The sequence below is a fragment of the Notolabrus celidotus genome, chromosome 5 (assembly GCF_009762535.1).
Source record: "Notolabrus celidotus isolate fNotCel1 chromosome 5, fNotCel1.pri, whole genome shotgun sequence".
NCBI lineage: Eukaryota > Metazoa > Chordata > Actinopteri > Labriformes > Labridae > Notolabrus > Notolabrus celidotus.
In genome coordinates this window covers 19,614,549-19,641,694 of record NC_048276.1, presented here as the reverse complement: position 1 = coordinate 19,641,694, position 27,146 = coordinate 19,614,549, and the positions used below count along the sequence as shown (strand labels likewise).

Genomic DNA, 27,146 nt, shown 5'->3' with positions numbered 1-27,146 from the left:
TAAGTAAGATTTATTTATAGAGCACCTCTCAAGAACAGAGGTCACAAGGTGCTTTACAACAACAACAATAGAAAAACATTGAAAGGCAAAACAGCAATTGCAAATACATACAAAAACATGACATAAAAACAGACAGATTAAACAAAGGCAAGTCTGAGACAGATAGGTCTTCAACTGCTTTTTGAACCTGTCAACAGTGTCCACATTTCTCAGTTCCAGGGGGAATCTGTTCCAGAATTTAGGACCAACAACCTGGAAAGCAGAGTCTCCTTTGGCTTTTAACCTGGTACAAGGCACAACCAGTAAACCCTTATCAGAGGACCTCGGAGTCCTACTGGATTATTTAACACCAATGATTTAGCCTCAGTGAACTTTGACTTGCTGAGAAACCATTTCAAGTTTAACCAGCCTGAAATGATTGAAGTGGAAGAACAAAAGTGTGCCTTGAAATGAGCACATGTAACACAGTTATATCAGCTGTTTGACAAAAATGTTCCCTGTGCACTAATGCTTTCAAAACCAATCCAAGCAGACGTAAGATAATTAACTGTAACAAGTGCATTCATGATCATGCACACACATGTAAATATACATAAACACTGTTCACGTCAGCGTCTGTGCATGCTAGGCTGCTTCTGTGCTCCCTCAGGGCAAACACGTTGCCCTCCTGCACAACTGCTCCTGGTATTTCAGAATGCAAAGTGTTTGCGTCTCAAGGCGTTCATATTAGGACGGCACATCTCTCACTTGTCACTTCAAAGGGAGCGTACGGGGGTCAGGGTTTCATCAGACTGTCGTTGGCGCTCTGTGTAGACGTTTGGAGAATAATGCTGCCCTAAAAATAGAACAGTGTGTCATGCTCATAAAGAGAGACAGAGACCAGATGATATAGTCCTGTGCCAAATGGCTGTCATTAAAATACCTCCATCCTGACTGGTTAGGAGACACCTTCAGCTAGGCTGTAGAAGAGGAGGGGAGAATGGTGTATGTGCGCACTCGCAACAATTCATAAGCTAGCTTATACAAAGCAATTCACACTTTTTCATTGGCAATCTAATATTCATTATGAGACCAAGCATGAGATACAACAGCCACTACATTGTGTCTGTATGAGACACAAAGAGGTGTGTCTAACTGCAGTATTTCACGAGCTAGGATGAGGACACTAGCTGCATCCCAATTCAGAGGCTGTATCCTTTGAAGGGTGCATTTCAAGACCAATTGCGTCACAGCAACACATCCAAGCAGGGATGCTACGATAACAGATTTTGGTGGTGCTATTACAGTCTGAGAAAAAGTCTCAGTTTCGATTTTCATGATTATTAGGCCTTCATTACTTTAACAGAATCATTTGAGGGTCCTCACCAAGTGGCAACCTTCGGTCTAAAAATATGAGTCCAATGCGGAAGTGCTAAAAACTGCAGTTCATCATGGATCAGCTTGAGGCTGGCTCTGGAAGTACCGGAAGTCACATACACATGAATGGGAAAAAGCCGATCTTTATAGCAGAAATAAACATGTTTACAGTCTGGTACAAAAGACAAGTGTGGTCTGGATAGCTCATTTCTCGATCGACACACACTGTAGGGGGGTGGATTTTTTTCCAATGCGGCAATTTCGAAGATATTTAGCTGACTTGATTGGCAGGCGGGAAAACTGTAGCTGTTGGCGAGCAGGCTCAAACTCCGCCTCTTTACATCACAATCAATTGACAGCAGCAATATGGCTGCCGCCGATGATTGGCCTCAAACAGCGCTTCAGAAACAGATGGGTGACATCACGGATCCTACGTCCATATTTTATACAGTCTATGGTCCTCGCCCAAAGCACCATTATTTGTTATCTGGTGTTTTTTTATGCACTAATTTGTCGTGAAACTGTCTTTCGTAAAGGGGGACTTATTTAAATTAAATGATAAATGTCTGAAACTTCATGGATGAATGTCAAATTTCATATTCTAGAAGATTTATAGTGTCAGCGTCCACAATACTGGAGGAAGAATGTGACAAATGGATGGACAAAATGAATGTGAATATGTGCAGTGAAATAAAAATGGGACATTTGATCATGGAGTCTGGCATTGCTAGGAGGTCTATCAATGCAAGAGATAATCGGCAATATGCAGAGACAAACAGTGACAGCTGTCTGGTTTGAACAATCTGTCCTAAGGTCGAATGTGCATTCAGAGATCATCATGTCACTTCAAAATTTTCTTACACAACTGTTGGTAGAGACGCCCTGACCTGTAACGCATAAACATAAACGAGACGCTCTCCCCTGATTTTTCATTTTTCTTCTTTGGAAGTTTTGGCAGTGCCTTTTCCACTGCACTGGAGCATAAACACTTCGTTTAGCAAAGCATTTAGGTTGAATTAACTGTGATGTTTTAAAGCACGGTTAATAGTGAAACCGCTTTATCCTTGCAGCCCTACACCCAAGGCTGTCCCATTTTGGGGGAACCTGAGAATGTGGTCCATGAATGCGTCATACTTCTCCTGAAGATGTCAGACTCTGAAGTGGCCGAGTAATGCACTTTTAAGTTTCAATTATTTGTTTTAACTAGGTGCAGCTTGCAACATTGCAAGGCCACAGGATCAGGCATTAGGAACAAGCAAATGAGCATGGTAACAGCTGGTGACATAAACAGGAAATCCTTTGTAGACTAGACTGTGTAATTTCGGGTCAGCCTGCATGGTCTATGCAGGCTATTAAGGCTGGATCCTGCAAGGATGCTACCCCTAAATTGGGACACAGTCTATAGGCGTTTTTCCACTGCAGGAACTTTACCCCGGAACTAGGGACTTTACCCCTGAACTACGTGCGTTTCGACCGGAGGAACCAGGGTCTAAATTTAGTTCAGGGGTAGATAATCTCCCCCCTGAAAAGCCCCTGCTTGAGGGGTCATACTTTTCAAAGGTCCTGGGACTTTTGGTTGAACGTAACAGTGTTTGTAGAGTTTACACAGTTGTTGAAACACAGAGGGAGTTCCTGGGAATGCATACTAGTTTTGTTTTTTATTAAGATTTCAAATTATTATTTAATATATAAAATTTTTTCTGCATATGTCACTGGCTTGATTTGCACAATCTACCTGGGACTTCAGCCTGCGGTCGAAACACAGACAACAATGGGGGCAAAAGGAACCTTTTAGTTCCGGGGAAAGTAGTTCTGGTTGCTAAAAGACCCCGGAACTCTTGGCTGAAATGCACCTAATGCTCCACTTTGTCACTGATGACTTCCCATCATTGGTTCAATTTGGAATAGCATATGAGAATAGCCCGAGTGCAGCTTGAAGTTAGATTGATTGATGTCAGGCATGCCCAAAGTGTTGGTACAGATTTGATGTTTGGGACATTTTCATCAGAGAGAAGACTTTTTACACATCCTTACTAACTCAGTTTTCACTTCCATCTTTGCTGCTAGGACTTAATTCCTCTTGTGTGTTGTAATGAAGATGTTTTTTGCATATAGGGTCGGCAAATACGATCGTATGATGAGTGTTAAATGGCCCTGCAGTCACAACTGTACTATACGGCTGCCTCTCCCTGATGAATGAGGCGTTCATAGGGCAGTAACTTATTATTACTGCTGTATTAGTCCTTTGATCTTCCAGCAGTTTGAATCCTGGAGATTTTTAGAGGGGAGGCTTGTCAAAATAGCTTTGCAGATGGGATCGGGCCTGGTCTTGCCCTGGCTATGAGTAGAGGTGGCCTGGAGGTGTACAGAGGCAGCAATGTGCAGGAAAGCCGAACTTCAGAGACATCATAGTTTGGTTCCTACTGTTTGATAAATCAAAGAAAGAACTGTGTTAGTTCCTACTGTGTTTTATGTATGTCAGCTTTGTCGGGTTTGTATAATGAGTTTAACATGATAAGAGAAAGCCCACAGACCTTCAATATTAGAGTCCTGAAATGAGTGTGCTTCCATTGAAACCTCTAACAGTCACGCTAAAACCCAAGATGTCATTTCCAGCCAGCACATTCCTCTAAGACAAAGGCGACAGGTTAGTCTCACCGTGAAACATGATGAGGGAGAAGAGAAGGGAACAGAGAGCATCAGAGAGGTGAAAGGGTTTAATCCAAGGAGTGGCAGGTGAGGCCAGAGGGCGACCCACATGAGTCCTGTCTGTCTGGTCCTTCAAGGTAAGGTCTACCAGGTCAGAAACAAGGCTGTTGACAGGAAGATTTGTTGTTTTGATTTGACTCTTTCACGTCTGTCTCCTCTCTCTTTTTCTTCATGGTCACTGATCCTTCACATCCCCCACTCCGTTTTACCTGCCTGAATCTCTCCCCCCCTCCTCACATCATCCATCCCTTCATCTGGCACATCCCAGCTCTCATTGTGCGGGCTGAGCCGCTGGCCCTCTTTAAGATCTGCATTAGAATGTTGTTTTTTATATAGCAGCAAGCGGAGGCATGTGGAGGCTCTTTTGAACTGCTCGGCAAACAGATGGAGGTTTTGACGCTGCCTTTATGAGATTAAGTGAAACATTCCCATAAAAAAGACGTTTCCTTGAGTACTTCACCCTCCAGTGTCCCACTTTCTTTCTCTCTGGCTTCTTTTTTGCCCTCTTGTAGAGATTCTTTTTATTTCTCTCAGGCTTGGAAAAGGGCACATTGCTGCTGAAATTAAGATGAAACTAGACTAGTTTGTGTTCCCCAGGCCAGCAGGTGAGCATTGAGCAAAGTTTAGAGCACACCGGTGAACAGGTTCTGAAGTCTAACTCTACAAATGCAGAGAGTGTGGTCTTGTTTTTTTCTCCTCTGCTGAATGAACCTGTTTAACTCTGACTCAGGTAGGTTAGTGCCAAGTGCTCCCACCCCCATTCACCCACTCACCACCACCACCACCCTCCCTCCTCCTCTGGCTTTTAACAAGGGTTTGACAAAACGGATTCACAGGGCAGACAGTGTGGCTTTACAGAATTTAATCCACGTACACACAATGAGAGTATTTAGACCAATGTTTGCACCAGGACGACGCCTAAGAGCCATCCAGTGTGCTTCAATCAGACTTCTGTGATTATTTTTTTTAAATTAGGTTTCTTTGAAAACTGTATGGTAGCACAAAAGGACCCTCAAAATGAACAACTGGGATTTAAGTGATCTCTAAACTCTCCTTTAGCGCCATCACCAGGTCAAAACTTAGTTTGCACAATACTTGATCAACAACTGCAACTAATGAAAATTGCATCGTCCTTTGTTCTACATTATCTTAAGAGCTGATTGGTTTGTTGAACATAGCCAATTTAAACATTACCTTGTTTGGGCGCCGTTTGCCTCGCGGTCTAAGCGTGCAGCCCATATACAAAGGCTATAGTCCTCGTTGCAGCGGTCAAAGATTCGATTCCCATCCTCTAGAATTTGCTGCATGTCTTCCCCCACTCTCTACTTCCCAAAGTCCCATTTTTTTATTTTTCTTTACACCTGGACAGTATTTTTTTTTAACAACAACAAAGACCATAGCAGGCCTCTAACAAACCCCCCAATAGGTAATCCTGGTTCTTTTCCACCTGTGTCTTTCATATTGCAAAGCAACAGCACTATAATGCAGCGCTATGACTCTCTCAGCTATCACATCTTTGCACTTTCATATTGATCCTGCTGTTGAGTGTGATTTCCCATTTTATTACAGATGCACGAGAGCAGAACACAAGCTGCACATGCACACACAGAGTACACAGACTGTGTTTATAAAGTATGAACATGTGTTTTAGTTCAGACAGAAATACAGTATATCCCTACCTCTAGTCTTTTGTCCACTGGAAGCGCTTTTACATTCACACACCTCATTCATACACTGATGGCAGAGGCTGCGATGTAAAGAGCTCATCAGTATTAACTAATGTACCAGAGGATATCAAAGTTGCCAAAGTTATTCCAATGTTTAAAGCAGATGACCCATGCTCTTTTAATAATTATAGACCAATATCGATCTTACCTTGCTTTTCAAAAATATTAGAGAAATTTGTATAGAAAATTATTTATTTTTATCTAGACTCAAATTCAATTCTTTATGAACACCAGTATGGTTTTTATAGAAACCATTCCACTTATATGGCCCTGCTTCCCCTCCCTGACAAAATAACCTCTGCTGTTGATAATCACAAATATGCTTGCAGGTTTTTTTTAGACTTTTCAAAAGCATTTGATTCGGTCATCATCCTATTTTATTGCAAAAGTTGTTTAAATATGGTTTTCATGATATAACGTATAAATGGTTAGACAGTTATCTTTCCAATAGAAGCCAGTTTGCTTGTGTTGAGGGTTCCTACTCTGACAAATTTAGACTACCATGTGGGGTCCCACAAGGGACCTGTTTATAAATGATTTGTTCAATGCCTCAAATGTTGTTTCACCAATAATATTTGCAGATGACACAACTCTAGTTCTCTCCCACACACATTTAAATTTTTTGATGAGGGATGATAATATTGGTTTATCTGGCTATGTAAACTGTTTCAGGTAAAGAAATTATCTTTAAATATTAAAAAATCTAATTTTGTCATTTTTAGTGGTAATCCCAACCTTCTGATTGAGAGACAACCAACTCTACCACTGAGCCAAAACATCCCCTTAAAGTGCTGTTCAGGTGCCTTATCACAGTGACTCTGTCCCGTCTCTGTTACAACCTCAGATGCCTGCACAACATTGGAAACCCTTTGTCCCACCATTACACCTTGATACATTTATACTGAAGATTAAATAATACAGGGGCGCAAATAGGGCACCTTTAACTGACAGTATGAAAAGGGCTGTTGTGAATAAGCAGATTCTTTAGGGCTAAACCAAGCAGGCTACAAGAAATGCAGGGTAAGGTATGCTAGTTGATTTATTTAGAGTATCCATCACATATATTGGTTTAGTTGAACTTAAACTGCACAGGTAATATTCAAAGCACAAGAGTTATTGATCACTTTCCAGGTAAATAATTATAATCCCCAACCATGTATTGAGCTGTCATGCTTTAGGAAATTAATGCAGACAGGAAAAGTACTTTCTGCTGTTCAGACTTTTCTAGCAGATTATATTTTTCATGAGTTTTAACTTCAATGGAACATTTTAAAGCTGCAGTATCACTATTTTTACATCAGTAAAGGTCCTGAAAACTTTCTCCACCTCTGCCAAACAGTGATTCAAAAGCATCTGTGTTTAATCTTTCTTTTATAATAGCCTGCATGGAATGATTTAGCCTTGAGGTGTTAACCAGTAGCTGTAAAATCTGTCTTTTTTCACTGCTTGTAAATAGCTTCCATAAATGTCAAAGAATTGTTAGGTCTTATTTTCATAAACAAACATCTCATTGATGCAGCTGACATGTGATTTGCATTGACCTACTGTCATTGTGCAGTGGCAGAGAGGACTTATGGGCACAGTATTTTTAAATTTATTTGTGTCGAGATTCACCTCATTTACCGACAGTGTGTGTGTACAGTTGTCACTCGGCTTTCTGTGTGTGTGTGTGTGTGTGTGTGTGTGTGTGTGTGTGTGTGTGTGTGTGTGTGTGTGTGTGTGTGTGTGTGTGTGTGTGTGTGTGTGTGTGTGTGTGTGTGTTTGTTCTGTAGAGAGACACGGCTTACTGCTCGGCCTGTTCCAAGAATGAATTCCTGGAGGCTTACAAGAGCTGTTGAATGAGATGGAGGGCTCAGGGCAGGAATGATGGGAGGGAAGGAGAGGAGGGAGGCTACTTGGCGCTGTAGGAGGGTTGTCAGGCTCTCACTTACAGGCCTGATTAAATAACAGGATGCTTTATGAAAACAAGGACATTATCTGCCTCTTTAAAGGCCAGGAAAGGCCCTCTAATTGGCTTCCCCTGAGTCTCTGTGTTGCCGCCCGTCAGTGAGAGAAAAGATCCGCGACCACAAACTGAAAGAAATGTGCCCAGGACACTTTCTCTCCCTCCTGTAGATCTACTCTGATCACTCCATCAGGAATGTATCAACACACTGATACTAAGCTGACAAACATGGGTGTCTTTCTCTGCTCAAAGGAGGATTATTCCCACCTGAATCTCTTGATTAAGTAAAGAGATAGTGGCTCCTCTGTGGGATCAGACAGTGTCTCATGTGGCCACTTTCACAGCTGAGGTTTTAAAAAAGGGCCTCTAGATGTTTGCAGGAGTGAGGAGAAAGTGTCAGAGGAGGAGTTTGGTATGTTTGCGTTCATCCTTAGATCAAAAAAGGTCTATACATCCAGGGATTAAACCCCCCTACATCTCTTTCCCAGAGGTGGTTCACTTAATGACACACATTACAGTGAAGCAGCTGTAATTAAAGTATATCAGGATAGTTACAGCGGTCATTAATTTCAAAGATATTTCGAATGAATACACAGCTTTAGTTAATTATAGTGATTATTTGAAGTCTGCATTTGTTGCAAAAAACACCAAAAACCAAAGAAGTATACGTAATTATCAAAGAAGAACACGCACCACTGATAGACTCTATAGTGTTTTCAGTTACAATTACAGATCTCATAAATGTTACTGAAAGTTACAGATTTTACACTCAAGTTGTAAAGATAATTCCATTCAAATCTTATAATCAATATACAGCCATTTGTAAGAAATGAAAGGTAACATTTTAACATTTTACCTGATATAACGATACATGCCTTAGAGTAGCACCTGTGAACCAGTTACCGGGGGTTTATAACACAAAGCTTTTCTCTGGCTCATTGCTTCTTTTTTAAAAGCAGTATCGTGATGCAGATTTGTAAAAGTCAAATTTGTTGGATCTGTCCTCAACTTTAAATATGCTTGTTTGTTGAATGTTAATACTGATTCTTTTTTGCCTTTCATGTCACAAATGCAATTTTAGGATTCAGAGATTGGCAACTGTACTTTCATGCAGATATCTGTTTATAGGGATGAATAAATTGTGGCTGATTTTGTTCTGCCTGCTTTTGCTCTCCATACAGACAGTTTTAACTGCATTTACCAATACTTATTGGTTAATAACACTGCAAAAGTTTGACAAACAGAAACTAGAACTCTTCATAACTGAGAATCCAGACCCCACCTATGGATCCCAGATTCTTTAATCTGTAAATAGAGATTGAGAGAGTTAAAAGAGTAGGAACACAAGAAGTATGAGCTCTTTAAAGAACGCTACATCTGTGTATCTTGTGATGAAACTTTGCCGAAGTGTAGAATGGTAAATGGTAAATGATAAATGGACCTGTACTTGCTTTTCTAGTCTGTCTGACTACTCAAAGCACTTTTACACACTACTCGTCGCATTCACCCATTCATACCCATTCAGTCACTGATGGTAGAGGCTGCTAATGTGAGCGACTATCAGTATTAGCTGATCTCATTCGTACACATTCACACACCTCTGAACAACAGCAGGAGCAATTAAGGGTTCAGTGTCTTATTCAAGGACACTTCGGCATGTGACTGCCGAAGCTGGGATCTAACCGCCAACCTTCCAATTGATAGGCGACCGACTCTACCCACTGAGCCACAGCCACCCATTTTCTATGAAGATGCTTCAGGCCTCTTCACTAAATTTGAAGATAAAAACCAGGACAGAAGTAGCAGCACAAAAATCAAAACAAAACAGCTGTGGTTTCATCAGGTACTTAACTTGTCACTTCTACACTTTGTTTCATGTATGAATTAAACAGACAAGATGTGACACGATAAACCCTGCGCTTGAGACGTGCTTGAAGGCAGTTATTTTATATCCAATTATATCTGACAGATCAATGCTACCTGATTCCCCCTCAATTTAAGCTTATGCTTACCCTCCATGACTCTCAGTTCATGTTTAGAATCAGAGAAGACTGATCTTCCCCACTAAGGTTACACATGTCTTTAAAGCTGCTGTGAGGTACTTTTGGCTTGTGTAAACATTGACCGCCCCTGTCCCAAGCAGCATTTCTAATCTCTTGGCTGACTTGGATGTGTAAATGCACAAGTGATGTTTTCAGACATCATACTGCTGTCCTCTAATACCCCTTTTCGACCAACGCTTGTATTTCCAGGCTGGTGCTCGCGCTGGTTCAGAGCTGGTTGAACTTGCGAACCAACGCAGCACCCATTTGTTTTTCCACCCATTCCAGCCCGCGGAAGAGGCACGTCATGACGTCAGATTTACGCAACCGCTTTTCCCAGCAGCACTAGCACGAACTTTCCCTCACAACGACGATGGCGAACAATTGCAGCTTGTCTTCTCGGCCGACCACTGCTTTGCCTTGGAATCCATTAGTCTCTTTTATTTTTTCGCTGACAGCTCCGAACCGGCCCTTAAACTGCCTCGGTCGAAAAGGGGTATAACTGTCAGACATATCACTTGCTGTAAATTGTAACAACGTAACACTGTTGTGTGACACCAAAACAATCAGTTAATCTGTTCATCTTTAGTGAGAGATATTTAATCAATCTGAATTTTAAATTTAAAGTTTGTACCGTCTGTTAACCTGTAGATGGTCTCCAATGTTTTGGCTTCAAGTTTTGGGAGCTGTTATGTTGTTCCTCTGTTTATACAGTCTATGGTTATTGACATGTGTTAAATCTGTTCCATAACAAGCTAAAGCTTAAAGTGGGAGCACGCAAGTTTTTAGTTTTTCTTCTTCATTGTGTTTACCCTATCAGTGTGCGAGCAGTGACTGGCTTTGGAGGGTGTTTTCGGAGGTCAGATGGGGGTGTTTGTGTGTGTGCGATGTGGTCATGCCTCTCGGCTCCATCATCACACCTGTCACTGGCTGCCACATCAGTCTCATCTGCCCTGCAGGCTGCCCGGCCCTTTGATGTTTGAGGATGTGTTTAGCAAGCGATAGTGTATCAGATGACTTTGGTCTTTCTCTGTCACCTTGTGCTTTGCATTTCAAATTTGGGACACAGTGCTGCCAGGGCCCTGCTGATGAGGGGGGGGCAAGAGACAAAGGAGTTGGAGAGAGAGAGAGAGAGAGAGAGAGAGAGAGAGAGAGAGAGGCAGGGCTGAGCTTCAGTAATGTGTGCTTTCTTGAATGATCTCCAGATAGACAGATCGGTTCCTAACTTTTTCCAGTGTCTCTCTGTCTCTCTTGAGAAAGGTGGACAAGGCTCTGGATTTGTGTGTGTGTGTGTGTGTGTGTGTGTGTGTGTGTGTGTGTGTGTGTGTGTGTGTGTGTGTGTGTGTGTGTGTGTGTGTGTGTGTGTGCACCAGTATGAAATGGGATGATTGTAAAGGTAGACCACGGAGAATAAGTAAGAAGAGGAGTGTGTGTGATTCAGGCCCACCCCCCTTAGGCTCAATACTTTTCCTGAGAGTGTAGAATCTGCTCACCTGCCCTGACATGCCCGCCCTAACCCCCCCGTTCATACATTACCCCCCCCAATCCTCCTCCTACAGCAGCCCCACATCAAAGTACCCCTGTGAGTAATGTACCCAGCAGGGCCACACCCATCCCTCTTCTAACTAACTCCATTTCTGCGCAGCCAGTGGCAGTGATACAAAACACACACATGCACACAGCAACAATTTACGCAATTAGACTTAAATACACAGCTTCAAAGCTAGGTAAACAATATTTAAAGCTAAACCGAGGGGGGTTTGGTTTTTGTAATGTTATTAACCAAACTACAGTTTTCCACATTGTGTGAAGTGTGTAAGGCAAAGACAAAAAAAAGTGGGACACAGGTAGTTCTCCTTGCTCTTGTCTTACATTGCTTAGTGTATGTTTGACTATTTAACAGTTTAATAATTATGTATTAATGAAAACATTCACCAAATAGTCCATGTCAAAAGTGAAAAGGCTGAAAGTACTTGCTAAATTTTAACTTTTTCTTGTTCTCCATGGGTCTGAGGATGAACCACATTCTTGTAAGTGGTTATAAACCATTTCTGTTGACTGTAACTTTTATTACAATGTACTCTAAGACAAAGAAAATAAATTTAATGATAAAGGATTTTAACAAACACAATTAGAATGGTGGGGCACGTCACAAATTTTAGATACATCAGCTGTAATGACATTTAAGAAAAATAAGATGATATTCATAACCAATAATATAAATATATATATATTTGTGTGTAAGATATGCTAATTTTTTTACCTCTTTAATTTTAATTTTAATTGCTAATAACTTTTTTAAATAATTGTTACTTTATATAGGCTCTTGTTTGCTTTATATATTTATTTTGCACTGTCTACTTTGTTACTGTGACACTTGAATTTCCCCGTTGTGGGACGAGTAAAGGACTATCTTTTCTTATCTTATCTTATATACATTATACATTACACATTATGAAAACAACTTTAATATTTTACATCATACCAAAGGAAAAGTACTTTGTCGCTTATATTCTGAGTAACCCTGTTGAAATCGGTCACTTTTTGTTGTGGGGATATGAAAAATTCAATGTATTTTAGACAATATTCTGAATTTTATGTGAATGAATTATGTAAACATAATGTGTAACTTTATGTGTTGTTCATATACTGTAGATAATTTAATAAAATGTATAGTTAGCAGGTTGATATGTGAAAGAGAATCCCAACGGGGTGAGACAAGATCCAGGCTGCTCTGAGCGGCTTGTTCAAAAAGTCAGACGAGAATTAAACTTAGAATTATGACATTGACATCACAGATTGGTGCCTCTACTTAAAAGAGAACAGTAAATGCATCACTTACCAAATAGAAACGTCCTGCTCTGTTCTTTTATTTTGCAGAATTTTTTGTCCCTTTCCAAACTCTCAGGTGAGATTCAGAGTCTAAGACGTGTGACATATTTCATAATTTGTCATTTTAAATAGAGAAACACTAGTTAACTCATGACAAGGACTTTGTAGTAAGGCAATAGTGGAGGAGGCCTCCAGAGTGTTGGATTACTGAACGCTATGGGAGGCCTTAAAGAAACAGTAGCTTAAATGAGGGTTTCAGACATAGGCTGAAATGAGGGTTTCAAAGACACCCGTCTAAGATGAGTAAAGCTGTAAATCATGTAAAGCTATAAAGCTATCAGAGAGATGCTATGAAGCCTAAAATGAGCAAACCCCAAAATGAGACTACTTCTCCCAAATTGTCTTTTGACCTCATTCTCTTCATGATTCTATGGTCTCCATCACATGTTGAAAGTCTCCAGTAACACAGCAGGATTTAGATTTTTTATAAACAATGATCTCTTCTAGAAGCAAACAGACATTTAAGCACAGTATGCTAAAGGGTGTGTCAAACTGTCAGCTAGAATAAAGATGTGGTGATTTATATCCATTCTCTCCAAATATGGGCACTTCTTGCTCAGAGAAAAGTAAGATGGCGACAGCCATAATGCCAGACTCAAGGCTTCAGAACTGTAGTCCACAAACCAAGAAGTGACATCAGCCCTGGCTACATCAAGTTATTGTATACAGTCTATGGTTTTGAGTGGAAACATCTACAGGATGGATTGCTATGACATCGGGTAAACATACGCATAGAGCACAGATACGCATGTTCACTTCAGAGTTAATCGCACTGAAGATTCTTCTGGCCTGATGAATGAGTCAAAACTCACTGTTTGTCACTCTGAAGGTAATGCTACACAGTATAGTGACATGCCTGAACCTATGAATGATTGCAGGAATCCTTGATTTCATTGCTTTTATCAGGTAAACTGATCAAGCCCATTAAGTTCTAACATCTCAGGTTGAGAAGCAGAGCTTCACAATTTCTGAACTCATTGAGAAATGCACCTTTTATGTGCATCAACAAAGACTGCACCTGATTTCAATGCCACTTAACCCCCTCCACTCTCTTTTTTTTATTCTTTAAACAGCAGACCTCGCCCCCGTCTGCTCCTCATTTAGCCGTGCGGTGTGTCCCAGTGCCTCAGTTCGGGTTCCAGTATGCCGAGCCAGTCAGGAGAAATGACAGAGCAGAGAGTCAGCCTCAGACCTGCAGGCCGGAGCTCTGTACTCTGTCATTAGACACTTTAATGCAGCAGCAGCAGCACCACCACAGCCTTACGCACTCCTCCCCCCTCACTTTCTCTTTTTCTTTACCTCTTTAACTCTCACTCTGTATTCCCACACTCACTGTATTATTCCATGGTATCATTTACTCATGCACTGAATAATGCAAACAGTCACACTGGGAAAGAGAGTAAATAGAGTTTTAAAGAGGCAGGAAGAGTTACAGAGGGTAAGAGATGCAACAGGAACAAGCTCATGGTATGAGTGTGTGATGGGGTGTAATTAATGGTAAGATGAAAACCATTATGGGGCAACACTGACCATAAATTAGTTGGTTCAAGTCTAAAATGTCTTACTGCTCAAATTGTCATGGTGCACAGAAGAGTGAAAAGTGCTTGTTTTAGAAATTTAAGGACCACAAATTATTGAATCTGGGTTCAATATAAAACAGGATGGCATTTTCATGGTGTTGCTGCTCTATCTTTTCTTGTTTATTTCCTGTTTTTTGATTGTAAAGGATTGTAAAATACATGGCACCCATTAAGCCCAATGAATCTATTTTTTCATAGCTTTGTACAATCATTTTCTCCCCCCTCTGTAAAAAGTGGCGCCAAAATACCTTCTCAATGGGCACTGATAATTTGGAGCCAAGTCATGCGCAGAAACTGGTGGTAATGCAGTTTAATGAAGTCTGTTGTCAAAAAACAAAAGTTATGAAGCCAGTGGATCACACTCAAGCGGCAACCTCCGGTCTGAAAATATGAGGCCAATGTGAAAGTGCTAAAACTGCAGTTCCTCGAGGCTGGCTCCGGAAGTATTGGAAACCACATACAGACACGTCTTAAAAAGACGATCTTTACAGCAGAAATAAACATGTTTACAGCCTGGTACAAAAGATGAGTGTAGTCTAGATAGCTAAATTCTCAATTGGCACACACTGTAGGGGGGTGAATTTTTTTGCTAATGCGGCAATTTCGAAGATATTGAGATTACGAGTTTTCCAATGAGAGCCACAGCTGACTTGATTGACAGATGGGTACACTGTAGCTAGGAGGCTCAAAGTTCGCCTCTTTAAGTCACACTACCTCAACAGCAGTTATGTTGAGTTCAACATTTCCAATATGGCTGCCGCCGATGTTTGGCCTCAAAACAGCGCTTCAGAAACAGAGCGTTGATGTCACGGAGACTACATCCATTATTTATAAAGTCTATGGTCACACTCTGACTGAGTATAGCTCTGTTATCATAGATGTTTAGCTGATGCATCAGATGTTACTGTAAGTGTGTCTGTGTGTCATATTGTTATTACTGCTCTCTGTATTCTCTCTGTTACGTTCAAACATGGCCGCAGATGAAGGGCAATGGCATTAACTCCGTGACAAACACTGAGACTGATGTTAACAGGCAAACCCATTTTGTCAGGCGATGGAAAAACCTTGGCTCGTCTTGGATGTGAAATAAAGACGTCAGGGCAGTGTAGTTTGCTTCTGTCCTGTTGAGAACACACTGTGATGCCAGGCCCGGCTCGCAGACCGCACTTCAACAGGGATGTAAACAAGCAGCGAGGCCTGGCCATGAACAGGCCAACCAGTGCTGGAGAGGGCAGGTCACTGTGTCAGAGCTGTGGTTTATGAAAGATGAGCTGTGGTTAATAACACAGTCAGCCAAGGCCTGCTTGTAGTAAAAGAGGACATAGAGTCTTGGTTGGTTTGTTTGTGTATGTCAGTATGTGTACCAGTTTGAACCTCTTTTTTATTTGGTTGTTTCAGCTTTGAGATGATTCTGATGGCAGCTGTATGTATTTATAGAAACATCTAATAATGTGGGTGAAAGCTGTAACAGAACATGGGCAGATACTGATGGTGGGCACCTGGACAAAAAGTCCAATTTAATGGTCATTTTTTTGAGCTTCTAATAACACTGGTGGACTCCACTAACAGATGGGATTTAACAGTTTTAGTTAAAGAAAAAAGCTTTGACGTTGACTTTACAAATGTAAATATGTTTGAAGGCCGTGTTTGGCACCTACTGCAGTGCACTTCTAAAACTTTTGATGATTTCTTTTGTGGCTCCAGACAAGAAGTCTAATATGTGTCCTCCAGCGATGTCACTTGAGTGACCTCAATCAGCTTCAGTTTGGCCGAAAGACAACAAGTTTTGAAACGAAGAAATCTAGCAGTGTGGAGTCAGAAACATGTGATCTTATCAGACCTCTTCAGCAGCTCCTCATCTCTGCCTGATGTAAGTGGCCTGAGGCTATGTTAACTGCTAGAAGTACACATGCAAAATATATCCTCATAGTCTCTGTCATTGCTTGAGTTGCATTGTGGGTTATGTAGGCCCAGTTTTACAGTTGTGCTGCAAAATCCCTCATGAGTTCTTCTTTGCTAGTAGGAGTGGTGTTGTAAATCGATAGATCATTCTCTGATGCCAGGGTTGGTTCACAGTACAGAAGTAACACAATGAAAAACAAATTATGAAGAAATGAGGTTAAATCGGGTTCAATAAAGATGCAAACTGTTGTCCTAATAAATTAACCACATAAAATGTGTATTTGGTTAATAGCTACTGCCGTAATGCTATAAGGCTCTAGCACCCGGCTGTAAACAAGCACCGATGGCAGAGGGCGTCTTGTAGCATGGTGTGGTTTGGCTGTGTTGTGATCTAGAACAGGGTTCCCAAAGTGTGGGTCGGGACCCCCTGGGGGGTCGCGAAACACAAATGGGGGGACGTGAGAAGTTTTCAACAATGTTTTTTCTTTTTAAGTCTGAAAATTATTATTATTATTTTTTTGTTTATTTACCTTGTTTTCTTATTTGTATCTTCCTTTTTTGTTTGTGCTGTGTATTATCATTATTTCTTTATCATTATTATTATTTCATTTATTTATTTTTCTTCTCTTTGTTGGTTTTGTATTACTTATATATAATTTGTTAACTTGTGGTGAACAAAGAAATACAGAAATAATGCAATAAAAAAAGTTGAATGACAAAAAAATAGTTAATTTTACCCATTTATAGTAAAAAATATCTACAAAAAAATAGTAGCAAAATTTGAAAAACAACCCTGAAAATAGAAAATGTAATGAGTTTTCTGCCCTTCTTTGTTGCCAGATGACTCCTTAGTTTAGAGTTAACGAACAGTTACTTATCAAAAGCATCATTAGCAGTAGGTTGATTAATATCAACACAGGAAACACAGCCACATGCTCATATAGGTAGGCTAATTTTCTGCAGACCAGCTAAATGAAGCCACATTAAATCACTTTGAGGAACAGTGGGGGTCCCTAGTCTTTGGCACCTATATTTTGGGGGTCGCGGGCTGAAAAGTTTGGGAACCTCTGATCTAGAAAATGGAGATTGGGCTGTATGTAGACTGTGTCCAGCACAGGCATGTGGACGTTAACCTGCGAGCAAGACTGAAGGTTGGTGGTGCTAGCTCTGCCAATGTTAGCCACACTCAGCAAACCAGTTCAAAATGCTGACATTGTTACTTCGCAGACTCGTTGAAAAAATGATTTGTGCTCTATTTGGACTTTTTTCTGTCATGTTTTCTTACCTATGGACTTGTCTGAATTTAAGTTTCAATTTTGGGGACTAGCAAATTAACCGTTTCATAAACACCTTGTTTTGTCAAATCTTTCTGTTTTGCCGATTTTGAATGTCCCCCAACAGACTCAGTGTGCTCTGCTTTCAATTTCCTACTCAGCGCATTCTAAAAAGCTTTAAAATTCCTCTTAAAGTGACTTTTAGAAAGACATCCAGATACAGTGGAGAAGCACAAGTGTAAACACTAAAATGAAGGACATCTTGAATTCCATTAGCTGCCCCAGAATCATGATTGTGGTCTTGCTTGCTGTCTCACTTGGACTTTTAAATAGAACAAAGTCAACATGTTATTAGCTCCACATGTGCTTTTTCTTACTGTGTGAGAACACTCCTGCACACAAGTTGTTTTCCTTACAATGCACTGAGGGACTAATGCGATTGTAAGTGTGTTTCGTCTGTCATGTACACTTTCTCTTCTACCCATGTGACCTTACGGTGTCTGTATCTTGCTCTATGCCCTCAGGTGTGTTTATGTTTGTAACAGCTTCCTTACTACCTGCTTCTCTTCCTCAGCAGCCTCCTCTGAACCTCAGTAAGCTGAACATGTACCATGTGTTTACACACCCTTTGTCAAACCCTGTCAGCGTTAAAAGTAGAAGCAGCCTGTTGTGGTATGTGCGTTGTTTGTTAGTCTTTCACTGATGACGTCTCCGCTGTAAACCGCAGTCATTTCCGATGCTGTGATTGTTTTTTCTCAAATGCCAAATAGTGTTTAATCACATGTGTGGTGCTGCACAGCATGAAGATTGGGTGTTTTCTTAACCACAGCTGTGGCTGATTCACTTCCATCCAAAACAGACCTGGAGATGTTGAAACTCTCGTGCTGTCATGTTAGTGTCAGAGCTGCACTTTTTATAGCATCATTAAAGGTTAAATTTATCTCCAACGCATCATATAATAAGACTCGGGAGGCTCAGTAGGAGCACATGGTTAGGCGACCACTCTGTGGTATTTCTTCTACTAATACTGAGGCATAATACGACCACAGCAGAAGCCAGTGGAGACATATATCATGATATATTCTTGAGCTGTGCGCAACTATTTGAATCTTTCAACTGTATGTGTGCATCTTTGTTTTTGTGTGCGTGCGTGTTCGTGTGTGTGTGTGTGTGTGTGTGTGTGTGTGTGTGTGTGTGTGTGTGTGCGTGTGCGCGTGTGTCAGACCACAAAATCCTGCTTCCCCTCATTTATTCCCTCAATTAGAGGATGTATAAGCTCACTGCTGGGTAAGGAACTTTTGAACCCCAGGTAAAACAAATTCCCACATGTCAAAGATCCAGCCTTTTATTTTTTCTTAGTCCTATGTGACCGCACCCCATTTAAGCCCATGCATGTACTGCAATTACCGCTCTGCAGAAACACTGGAAAGGCTGCTGCACCAAAGCTGGAGGCCTGATCAAAGGAGGGGATGCGTAAATTTTTTATTTGACCTCTTCCTGACCCGCAAAACCATAGCCTTTGGAAACCATCAGAACTTCTGTGGGACAATGTTGTTGTGTCTGTTCAGTGTGCACAAACCTCTGACGGAGGGACTATGTATGTATCGATAACGTTTTGGATTATAAGATGTTGATTCATTGAAATTTCACCTGATGATGGAGCTTGTTGAGAACTTAGGGGATCCCCGGGACTATAACTATTACAATACCACTGCGGCTCAGTGGTGGAGTGGGTTGTCTTTTGATTATAAGGTTGGCTGTTTTAGCCCAGCTCACGCAGCCATATGCTGAAGTGTAATTGGGCGAGACATTGAACCCCAAATTGCTTCCAGTGACATAGACATTGGTGTGTGAATGTATATGAAAGCATTGTGATGGTCCCCCACTGTTGCATCCTCTGCCATCAGTGTATCAATGGGTGAACGTGATATGTAGTGTAATAGTGCTTTGAGTGGTCGGGAAGACCAGGGAAGTGATACAAGCACAAGTCCATTCTGAGGTGAATGAATCAGTCATAAGATGTACGGTATTTAAGCTGTCAAGTTTCGATTGTTCTCATGATGCAACCTCAGTCTCTGGGTAACAAAGTAATGGAGACCTGGCATGTCTGCACAACATTTTATCCTCAGTCTAATAGTTACTCATATCAACATATCAATTTATATCATAAACAGTACATAAATATGGATAACAAGCCTTCATCTCCTCCCATTGTTAAAATAACAGTGAAGCCAAATACCGCCTGGATGAATCATAGACTGTATATAACATGGACAGTGTTGCTCCGCCTTTTCCCGTTGTACGGTTTTGAAGCCAAAAAAACCTGTTCCAATGCGCAGACATTGTGCAGCCAGAGTCTGCGCTGTAGAGAATTTCTGTCGTTGCCACGGTAATGAGCTCCGCCCTACAGCTGAGTGTCACGAGATCCTATGGAGTTTCCCTCTACAGCAGCTGTCAATCAAAGCAAGCCCGGAAGTAAAACCCGTTTATTAAACTCTATAACTAACGAAAAAGAAACTTTTCAGAGAAAAGAGGCCTTGAACACAAAATAGTCAAATAATAACTACATATCACCACAGCATACAGATGTGAGAAACATTCGTACGACGTGTATTTATTTTTTAAAGTTTGACTTCAAATGAATGGGGGAGACAGAGTTTTTGACCTATACTGCAGCCAGCCACCAGGGGGCAGACGCTTTGTTGGAAGCTTCACTTCCAGCTGAGCGAGCTGCACCCCTGAGATGAATGCTTACATGCTGGTGATGCATATGCAATGTGGCTGGTAGAGTCGAGGGACTGACGTTTATCAGCTCACTGATAAAACATCAAAGATCCCTCAGGTTGGTACAATCCACGGCAGAACAGATTCTTGAAGCAGATACTTGCGGCTATGGAAAGTCTAATGACTCATGTGTGTTAGTGTTAGTCATGTTTTCTCTTCTCTGCTAATCTGGTAAAGCATGCTGCAGGAGTCCTCAGAGCTGTCAATTATGACTTCACATCCCCTCTTTTTCAACATCAAATACCCAATCAAAATCAATATTTACTAGAAAAAAGAGGCACTTGCACATAAAGTAGAACAAAAATAACTTTTGTAACGACAGTAAACATGCTTGTGAAAAATGTATTTTACTTGTTTTCTAACTTTCTAGTTTGATTATGTTGTATGTGTTAAAATGAAGCAAGCTGGCCTGGTCAGTCGCTAAATGTTTTGGCTTCACTTTAGGGGAGCCATTGTGCTGTCCATGTTTTAAACATCTATGGCTCAAACACACACAGTAACGTTTGATGGACATTTATTGCCCACACTCAGGTTAAAATTCCTGTTTTAAGTGTATGATAGTTCTGCTCTTGTTTGTATGTAAAGTTAATGTCTGTGTCTTCCTTGATATGTGCTGCCTTTCTCTGTTTGAAGAGTTAAAAACCATCACTGCTGCCACCTACCTCAAGAACTTTCTCATTAACCTGACAAATGGATCAGCTGAGTGATGCTTTTACCGGAATCTGTGTGTGTGTGTGTGTGTGTGTGTGTGTGTGTGTGTGTGTGTGTGTGTGTGTGTGTGTGTGTGTGTGTGTGTGTGTGTGTGAGTGACTGCGTACTCGTGCGTGCCATCCTGCCCTGCCCTGTAGGCTACAGAAATCAGTGTTTGGTGTTGTGTTTGACCTGGGTGATTAGGTGTTTAAACTTGTGTCTCTTCCTCATTAAGTGTTGGCAGATGTCAGATACTTCAGAGTTGGTGATGAGATATTGATGAAAAGAGAGCTATTTGTTTGCTGTTGATGCCAAAGAAAGTATGTGTGGTTTCACAGAGCACGCTCATAACAAAAGCAACACTCACAGATCAGATACACGTGTCAGCGTCAGGTCAGCCCGGCTGCTGTTATTGAGGAGCTGGTCAGTGCATGCACACACACTCCATTCACAGCTAAAAGACAATGTTTCTGTACTCTGTGTGTGTTCATTCGAAACACACAACCAGTACACACAGTTCTCTGCAGGTCAGTGAACATCTTCATATTTTTAAATCATTACTTTTAGCCAGGAGTCTGAAAATAAATTCCCTGTAACAACATTAAAGTCACCACAAACCCCTCTTTGTATTTGTATAGGAGAAGGATCTAATGCATGATTTTGTTGCTTTAAAGGAGTGCTTTGTCTGTCATTATTATTACTTCAAGACTGAGTGTCCTCGTTAAATAAGAAACGTTTCTGAGGTTCTTTGTGAAACACACTATTTATAGGTTGGAAAATGTGGGATTTAAATTTTGAGTAGTAAACTAACTTTATGTTATTTTGAGGTTTAGGGTAGGATATTGTTTGTATACTTTTGTGGTATTATTTATGTTGTTTGTTTACGATATGGTTTATTGTGGGGTCAGTTAATTAGATTATTTATGGGTCATGTGTTAGGGGCAGGGATATTGAGTTCATTTAGGCCACCTATTTTCTTTTGTTTGGAGGAAGAGAGAGGGGGTGAGCCAGGTCTTCGTACTTTTTGGTCAGTGGTCAGCATGGTGCAGTCTGTGGCCTCCGTTACTGTTCAACAGTCTGATGGCTGTGGGCACAAAGGAGCGCCTGAAGCGTTCAGTCTTGCACCGTGGTGGAATGATGCGCTGACTGAACGAGCTCCCCATCAGCCACAGCTCATCATGGAGAGGGTGAGAGGGGTTATCCAGGATGGCTCGCAGTTTGTCCATCAACCTCCTCTCAGCCACTGACTCCAGACTGTCCATTTCTAGGCCAACCACAGAGCGGGCCTTCTTTACTGTGCGTAAAGGCACAGGAAACACAGACACATTCTCATATAGGTAGGGTCATTTTCTCCAGACCAGCTAAATGAAGCCACATTAAATCACTTTGAGGGATAATGGGGGTCGCCAGTCTTTGGCACCTATATTTTGGGGGTCGCGGGCTGAGAAGTTCGGGAACCCCTGATCTATATAACTGCATGAATGAAGACAACACATGTTATGTGTTTTATGTACTTCTTAAAGTGAAATGTGGGGTGACAACTCTCCTAAAATCACTCAGAATAATCATGTATGAATGACATGTTTGGATGGACGGATGAAATTTCAGTTTGGTGTGGCACTAAATAACACTCCCTTCTCCTAAGATTTTCTTCTCAGTATTGTAGCCTCCTAGCTAACTACTGATATTTTGAGTGTCACCATACATGGGAGGAGATACAGAGATTCTGGGATCCCATTGTGTCTTTGAGCGTAGTTAAGGGGTATGTCCGTGTTCTGCTGAACTCATCGAACTGCACCGTTAAGTTCTCATTTGACTTTGTTTGGGTTATGATCTACATACTCTTTTAAATGCATGCTTTCATCATCACTCATGTTGCCACTTTGCACCAGTGGTTAGTGAAAAGTTGTGATTTGATTCTCTCGCTGTTTCAGATGAACTATCTTTGAAGTGACACATTAAAAAGGATGCCACAATATCAAGAAAGAAGTAGAGGGAGATCCTGGTGCACATTTTTAGAGACATTTTAGTTGACAAAATGTCCTTTTTTATACTTAATTCCCTGTTTGTTTTACTTCATTACAAAACCTTAAACCAAGTCAAATAATCCTCCACTTTTTCTTGGGTTACGCTTTTTTATGTCAGAAAAGGAGAAACATTCTGTGGCATCAGGATCGGATTTTAACACACTTTGAAGTGGGCATGTAGCCTCCAGAGTCAGGTGGAAAAGAGGAAGGAGGAGCTGTAATTTGGTCCAAGTTGTGAAGTCAGTCTGTGGCTGCCACCTAGTGACAGTTTAAGATACAGCTAGTCTGATGTCTTCTATATTCACAGGAACTGCCCAATGTGTAACTGCAACGGAAGAAGCAATGTTTACTGTGGTCTCAATTAAATTATATAATGTTCTTATGCGTTATTTTGATTGCAGGAATAATAGGAACCCTTAAAATGTCCTTTTATAATCACGTTTCTATCTGTAGGATTTGTTTGTAACTGTGTGTCTCCTGTGCTGTCTCTCTCAGGCTCGCATGGCTCTGGATAAAGGAGCTCAGGCTGTTATCTTTGATGTCAGTGATGACGCCAATGCTGCTGCTGAGGTGAGGTTCAGGCAGCGGTATATTCAAGTGTGAAACATAAAAGATTAAAAAAAGGACAGAACTGTCACACTCATGTCTCTGTGTCTTCATCAGCTGCGGGAGACAGACTCTCTTCCCCGCCCGGTGGTGCTGGTGGAGGCGGAGGATGCTGAGGAGCTGATGGGCTTGGTCAACAAGAACGAGGAGGCCAAAGTCCGCATTGAGATCCTGGTGGAGCAGCCAAGATGGGTGAGCACCTATTTTTTAGGCTGTATATGAGCCATGTCTGGGACTTCTGCTATCAGAATTACTTTAGATTTCTCACTTACTTTCTAGTGTCTTAAAGGACTTAAAAATCTGACTTTTCATTTTCTATTTCAGCCACATTATGATGTTGGTATTCTGCTCACCATCGTCCTGGCTATTCTGACCATTGTGCTCATCTTCGCTTTCCGCTACAAGTGCAAGTCCAACAGAACGTGGGTGAGTCACTGCAACAGCTTTAAGCTGACAGAGAAGAGAGTTTCATTGGATTTTCCTCAGTTTGGATTCACAGGTAAGCTAGAGGTCTTACCTTTTGAAGGTCTTTCTAACCTCTGCATTTTTCGACCACAGGACTCAGTCCATCAGCAGACCATGCGCGCCATTAATCGATTAGAAACAACAATCTACAACTCTCAGGGCTGCTCCAGCTCTCAGCGCCACAGAGCAGCCTGGGGGTCGGCCAGCAGCTCCAACTCGAGTCCTGTGTGTGCTATCTGTCTGGAGGAGTTTCAGGACGGCCAAGTAAGAGAGGAGAGAGAGTGAGGAACAAACTGCATCTAAGTCAACTCTCTTTATCAAATCTTAAATCCACCTTTGTGTCATTCTTTATCCCAGCATTTGAGGATCATCTCGTGTGCTCATGAGTTTCACAAAGACTGTGTAGACCCCTGGCTGCTCCAACACCGCACCTGTCCCCTCTGCATGCACAACATCATGGGTGAGGAGAAGCATGTTTACAGTTAAGTTCTGGCAATTCAACAATGTTTCACTGGTGTAATTAAAACTGTGGATCTGCTTTATTTGTCTTTTTGTCTTTTAAAATGTTCATTTTGGGGGCTTTTAATGCCTTTATTTCAAGTACAAGACGGTGGACAGAGTAGGGACTGGGACATACTGCAGCGATATACAGTACTGCAAGAAACAACCTTCATAGAAAAATGTTAACTTTATTATTCAAAAAAGATATTAATGTATGATATGTCACAGCTGGGTTAATGTAGAAAAGGAACAGTTAATCTACATATTTTTAATATTTTAAACCTATGGTAATTAAAAAAAAGCAGAACATAGTGATAAGAAGTGAAATTAGGAAAACCTGATATAAAAAGATGGTTAAATTTTTTTAAATATACACTGTTAGTGAAATAATTGTAGTCCATTTGTAATCATAAATATAGGATTTAGATTTTAATGAGTGTAAAATAAGTTTATATGTTTATTAAATGTTTAATTTTACTGTCAGTAGCTCAGGTATGTTTTAACAGACCCAGCAATGTTTCTGAATCTTAAAACTCTTCCTATGTCTACAGTTACAAATGATTGATTTTGATAATGTTTTGCTTTTTTAAAAGAACTTACACACACACATTAAATATTTAATGAAAAAAGCAACCAAAAAACTGAAATGGGTAGAAATGTTCCGGAGAGGTATGAAATTTAAAAGAGCTTGTAAGGTGAACACCCCCAGAATTAGATCAAATGAAAATAAGTAAATGTTAAATAAGATACAGTAAACATAGTGGTAAAATGTTTTGTTCCAGAAGCCTTTTATTGAACTGAAATATAATTCAATAGATAGAAGTTACCTGCAGTGTTGTGCTTAACGTTGTTTTTGCTGTTGTGGTCTGCAGGGACAGAACGGCAGCAGCAGAGGAACAGACTCCAGCAGAGTCCAGAGCACAGCCAGGGTTTTCTTCACCCTCAGCCTTACAGCAGCCCTCGCAACCACCCCTTCCCCCAACACGCCATCCCTTTTTCTATGAGGCCCCATTACCCTCGTGGACCCTCTGGACCCTATCCCTCTCTGGCCCACTACAGCGGCTCCTCTCCCAGAGAAACACAGACAGTACGTTTCCTCACCAGCAGGCCACTCGGCTCCTCCTGCGGGTACCACCTCCCTGCAGAGGGTCCCGGGAGGCCCCACAGGATCGGTGCTAACTGCAGGACTTCCTCCCACCACTACACCCCCCGCCGGTCCTGCCACAACTATCGCTCATCCTGTCCGGCTCAGCGTAGTGCGTCTAGCTCCAGACTGCAGCACTCAGCATCCGTCACACCTCAGCCACGTGGAGCTCCGCCCCACAGCCGGCAGGATGAGGGCAGCTGCTCAGGGGGCAGCTACCACACAGAACGCAGTGGGTACTTAGCTGATGGACCAGCAAGTGACTCTAGCTCAGGACCCTGCCATGGATCGTCCAGTGACTCCGTTCTAAACTGTACTGACGTGTCCCTGCAGGGGGTGTACGGCAGCTGGTCCACCTTTCGTAGCTCTCTTAGCAGTGACTACGATCCTTTTGTGTATTACGGGCCTGGGCCTGGCCGAGCTCCTCGTAGGAACAGCTTGGAGGCCTGTACACAGGCCCGGCCCAGGTCTCTGGACTCTGTGGTGAACAAAGCAGGCTGCCCCGAGGAGCAGCAGCAGACTGTTTTCAGCCACATCCACTACCACCGGCACAGACACCACCACTACGAGGAGGGGGAGCACAGCCAAGGCCAGAGCAGGGGCTCAGACGAGGAGCAGGGGGCTGCTGCTCCTGCTGCTTCTTCTCCTCTGGTCCCAGATAAAGACTCACCTGTGGGCCCCCCCAAGCACAGCCCCTGCCAGTGTCCAAAGCCAGATCCCACAGACCGGCCCAGTCCTGGAACAGACTGTCAGGACCATGACCCCAGCACCCCCTCAGGACCTCCTGTCCTTGTGTCCCCCCTCCCCTTACAGCTTCAGCCCCACTGCTGCCACCAGGGACACCCGCACCCTCCTGCTCCGTTGGGGCGAGTTGGGGGCTGTGTGCTTGACGGTCCCTCTGTTCGCTTCCACCAGAGTCTGGATCTGCAGGATGATCGTAGCATCCACATCCACTACGGTCAGGGTCCTGGTTTCTGCTGCTCCCCTCCTGAGCTGCACCCCACCCTGCTCCCCGTACCCCTCATCCTGGACTCTGGGGGTATAGAGGACTGGCCCTGTTGTGCCGGGGCACATGTTGTGTGGCAGAAGCGGGTGCAGCAGGCCCGCTCTGAGCCTCAGCTCCTGGGGCCGGGGACCTCGGTGGACAGGCCAGCCTGCAGGTTTCACCACAGTTCTGCAGCTGAACGCAACACGGACATTTGTTTGTACTGCCAAACATTACACCACAATCAGGGTGGGTGTCTCACTTGTTTGTCCTTTAGAACAGGAGCCTTTCTCTGGTCTTATTTTCATACTTTTAGTTGGTTCTGTTTTTAGTAGAACCGCATAAGAGAGACAACCATAGCAACAACTTGAAAGGGTGGCATGTGTCGACAGGAAACAAGATCAGTCCGATGATCTGAAAGGCGAATACATTTTCAGTTCAGCCAGATTTCCCTTCCGACTGATGAGTGGAACGGTTTGATTGATGTTAACTACGAACAAATTATTTGCTGTTTTTC

The 27,146-nt window shown here is 42.1% G+C and overlaps 1 protein-coding gene across 1 annotated transcript in view; it reads left to right on the top strand.

The window, feature by feature from the left end:
- LOC117813401 (E3 ubiquitin-protein ligase RNF43) overlaps positions 1-27,146 on the top strand; it is a 143,945-nt gene that overhangs the window by 111,795 nt on the left and 5,004 nt on the right. The window contains exons 3-8 of the mRNA XM_034684588.1: positions 23,424-23,498; positions 23,592-23,726; positions 23,859-23,960; positions 24,093-24,263; positions 24,357-24,459; positions 25,373-26,878. Of these exons, the coding sequence (XP_034540479.1) occupies positions 23,424-23,498; positions 23,592-23,726; positions 23,859-23,960; positions 24,093-24,263; positions 24,357-24,459; positions 25,373-26,878 (2,092 nt within the window). The remainder of the gene's footprint in view (positions 1-23,423; positions 23,499-23,591; positions 23,727-23,858; positions 23,961-24,092; positions 24,264-24,356; positions 24,460-25,372; positions 26,879-27,146) is intronic.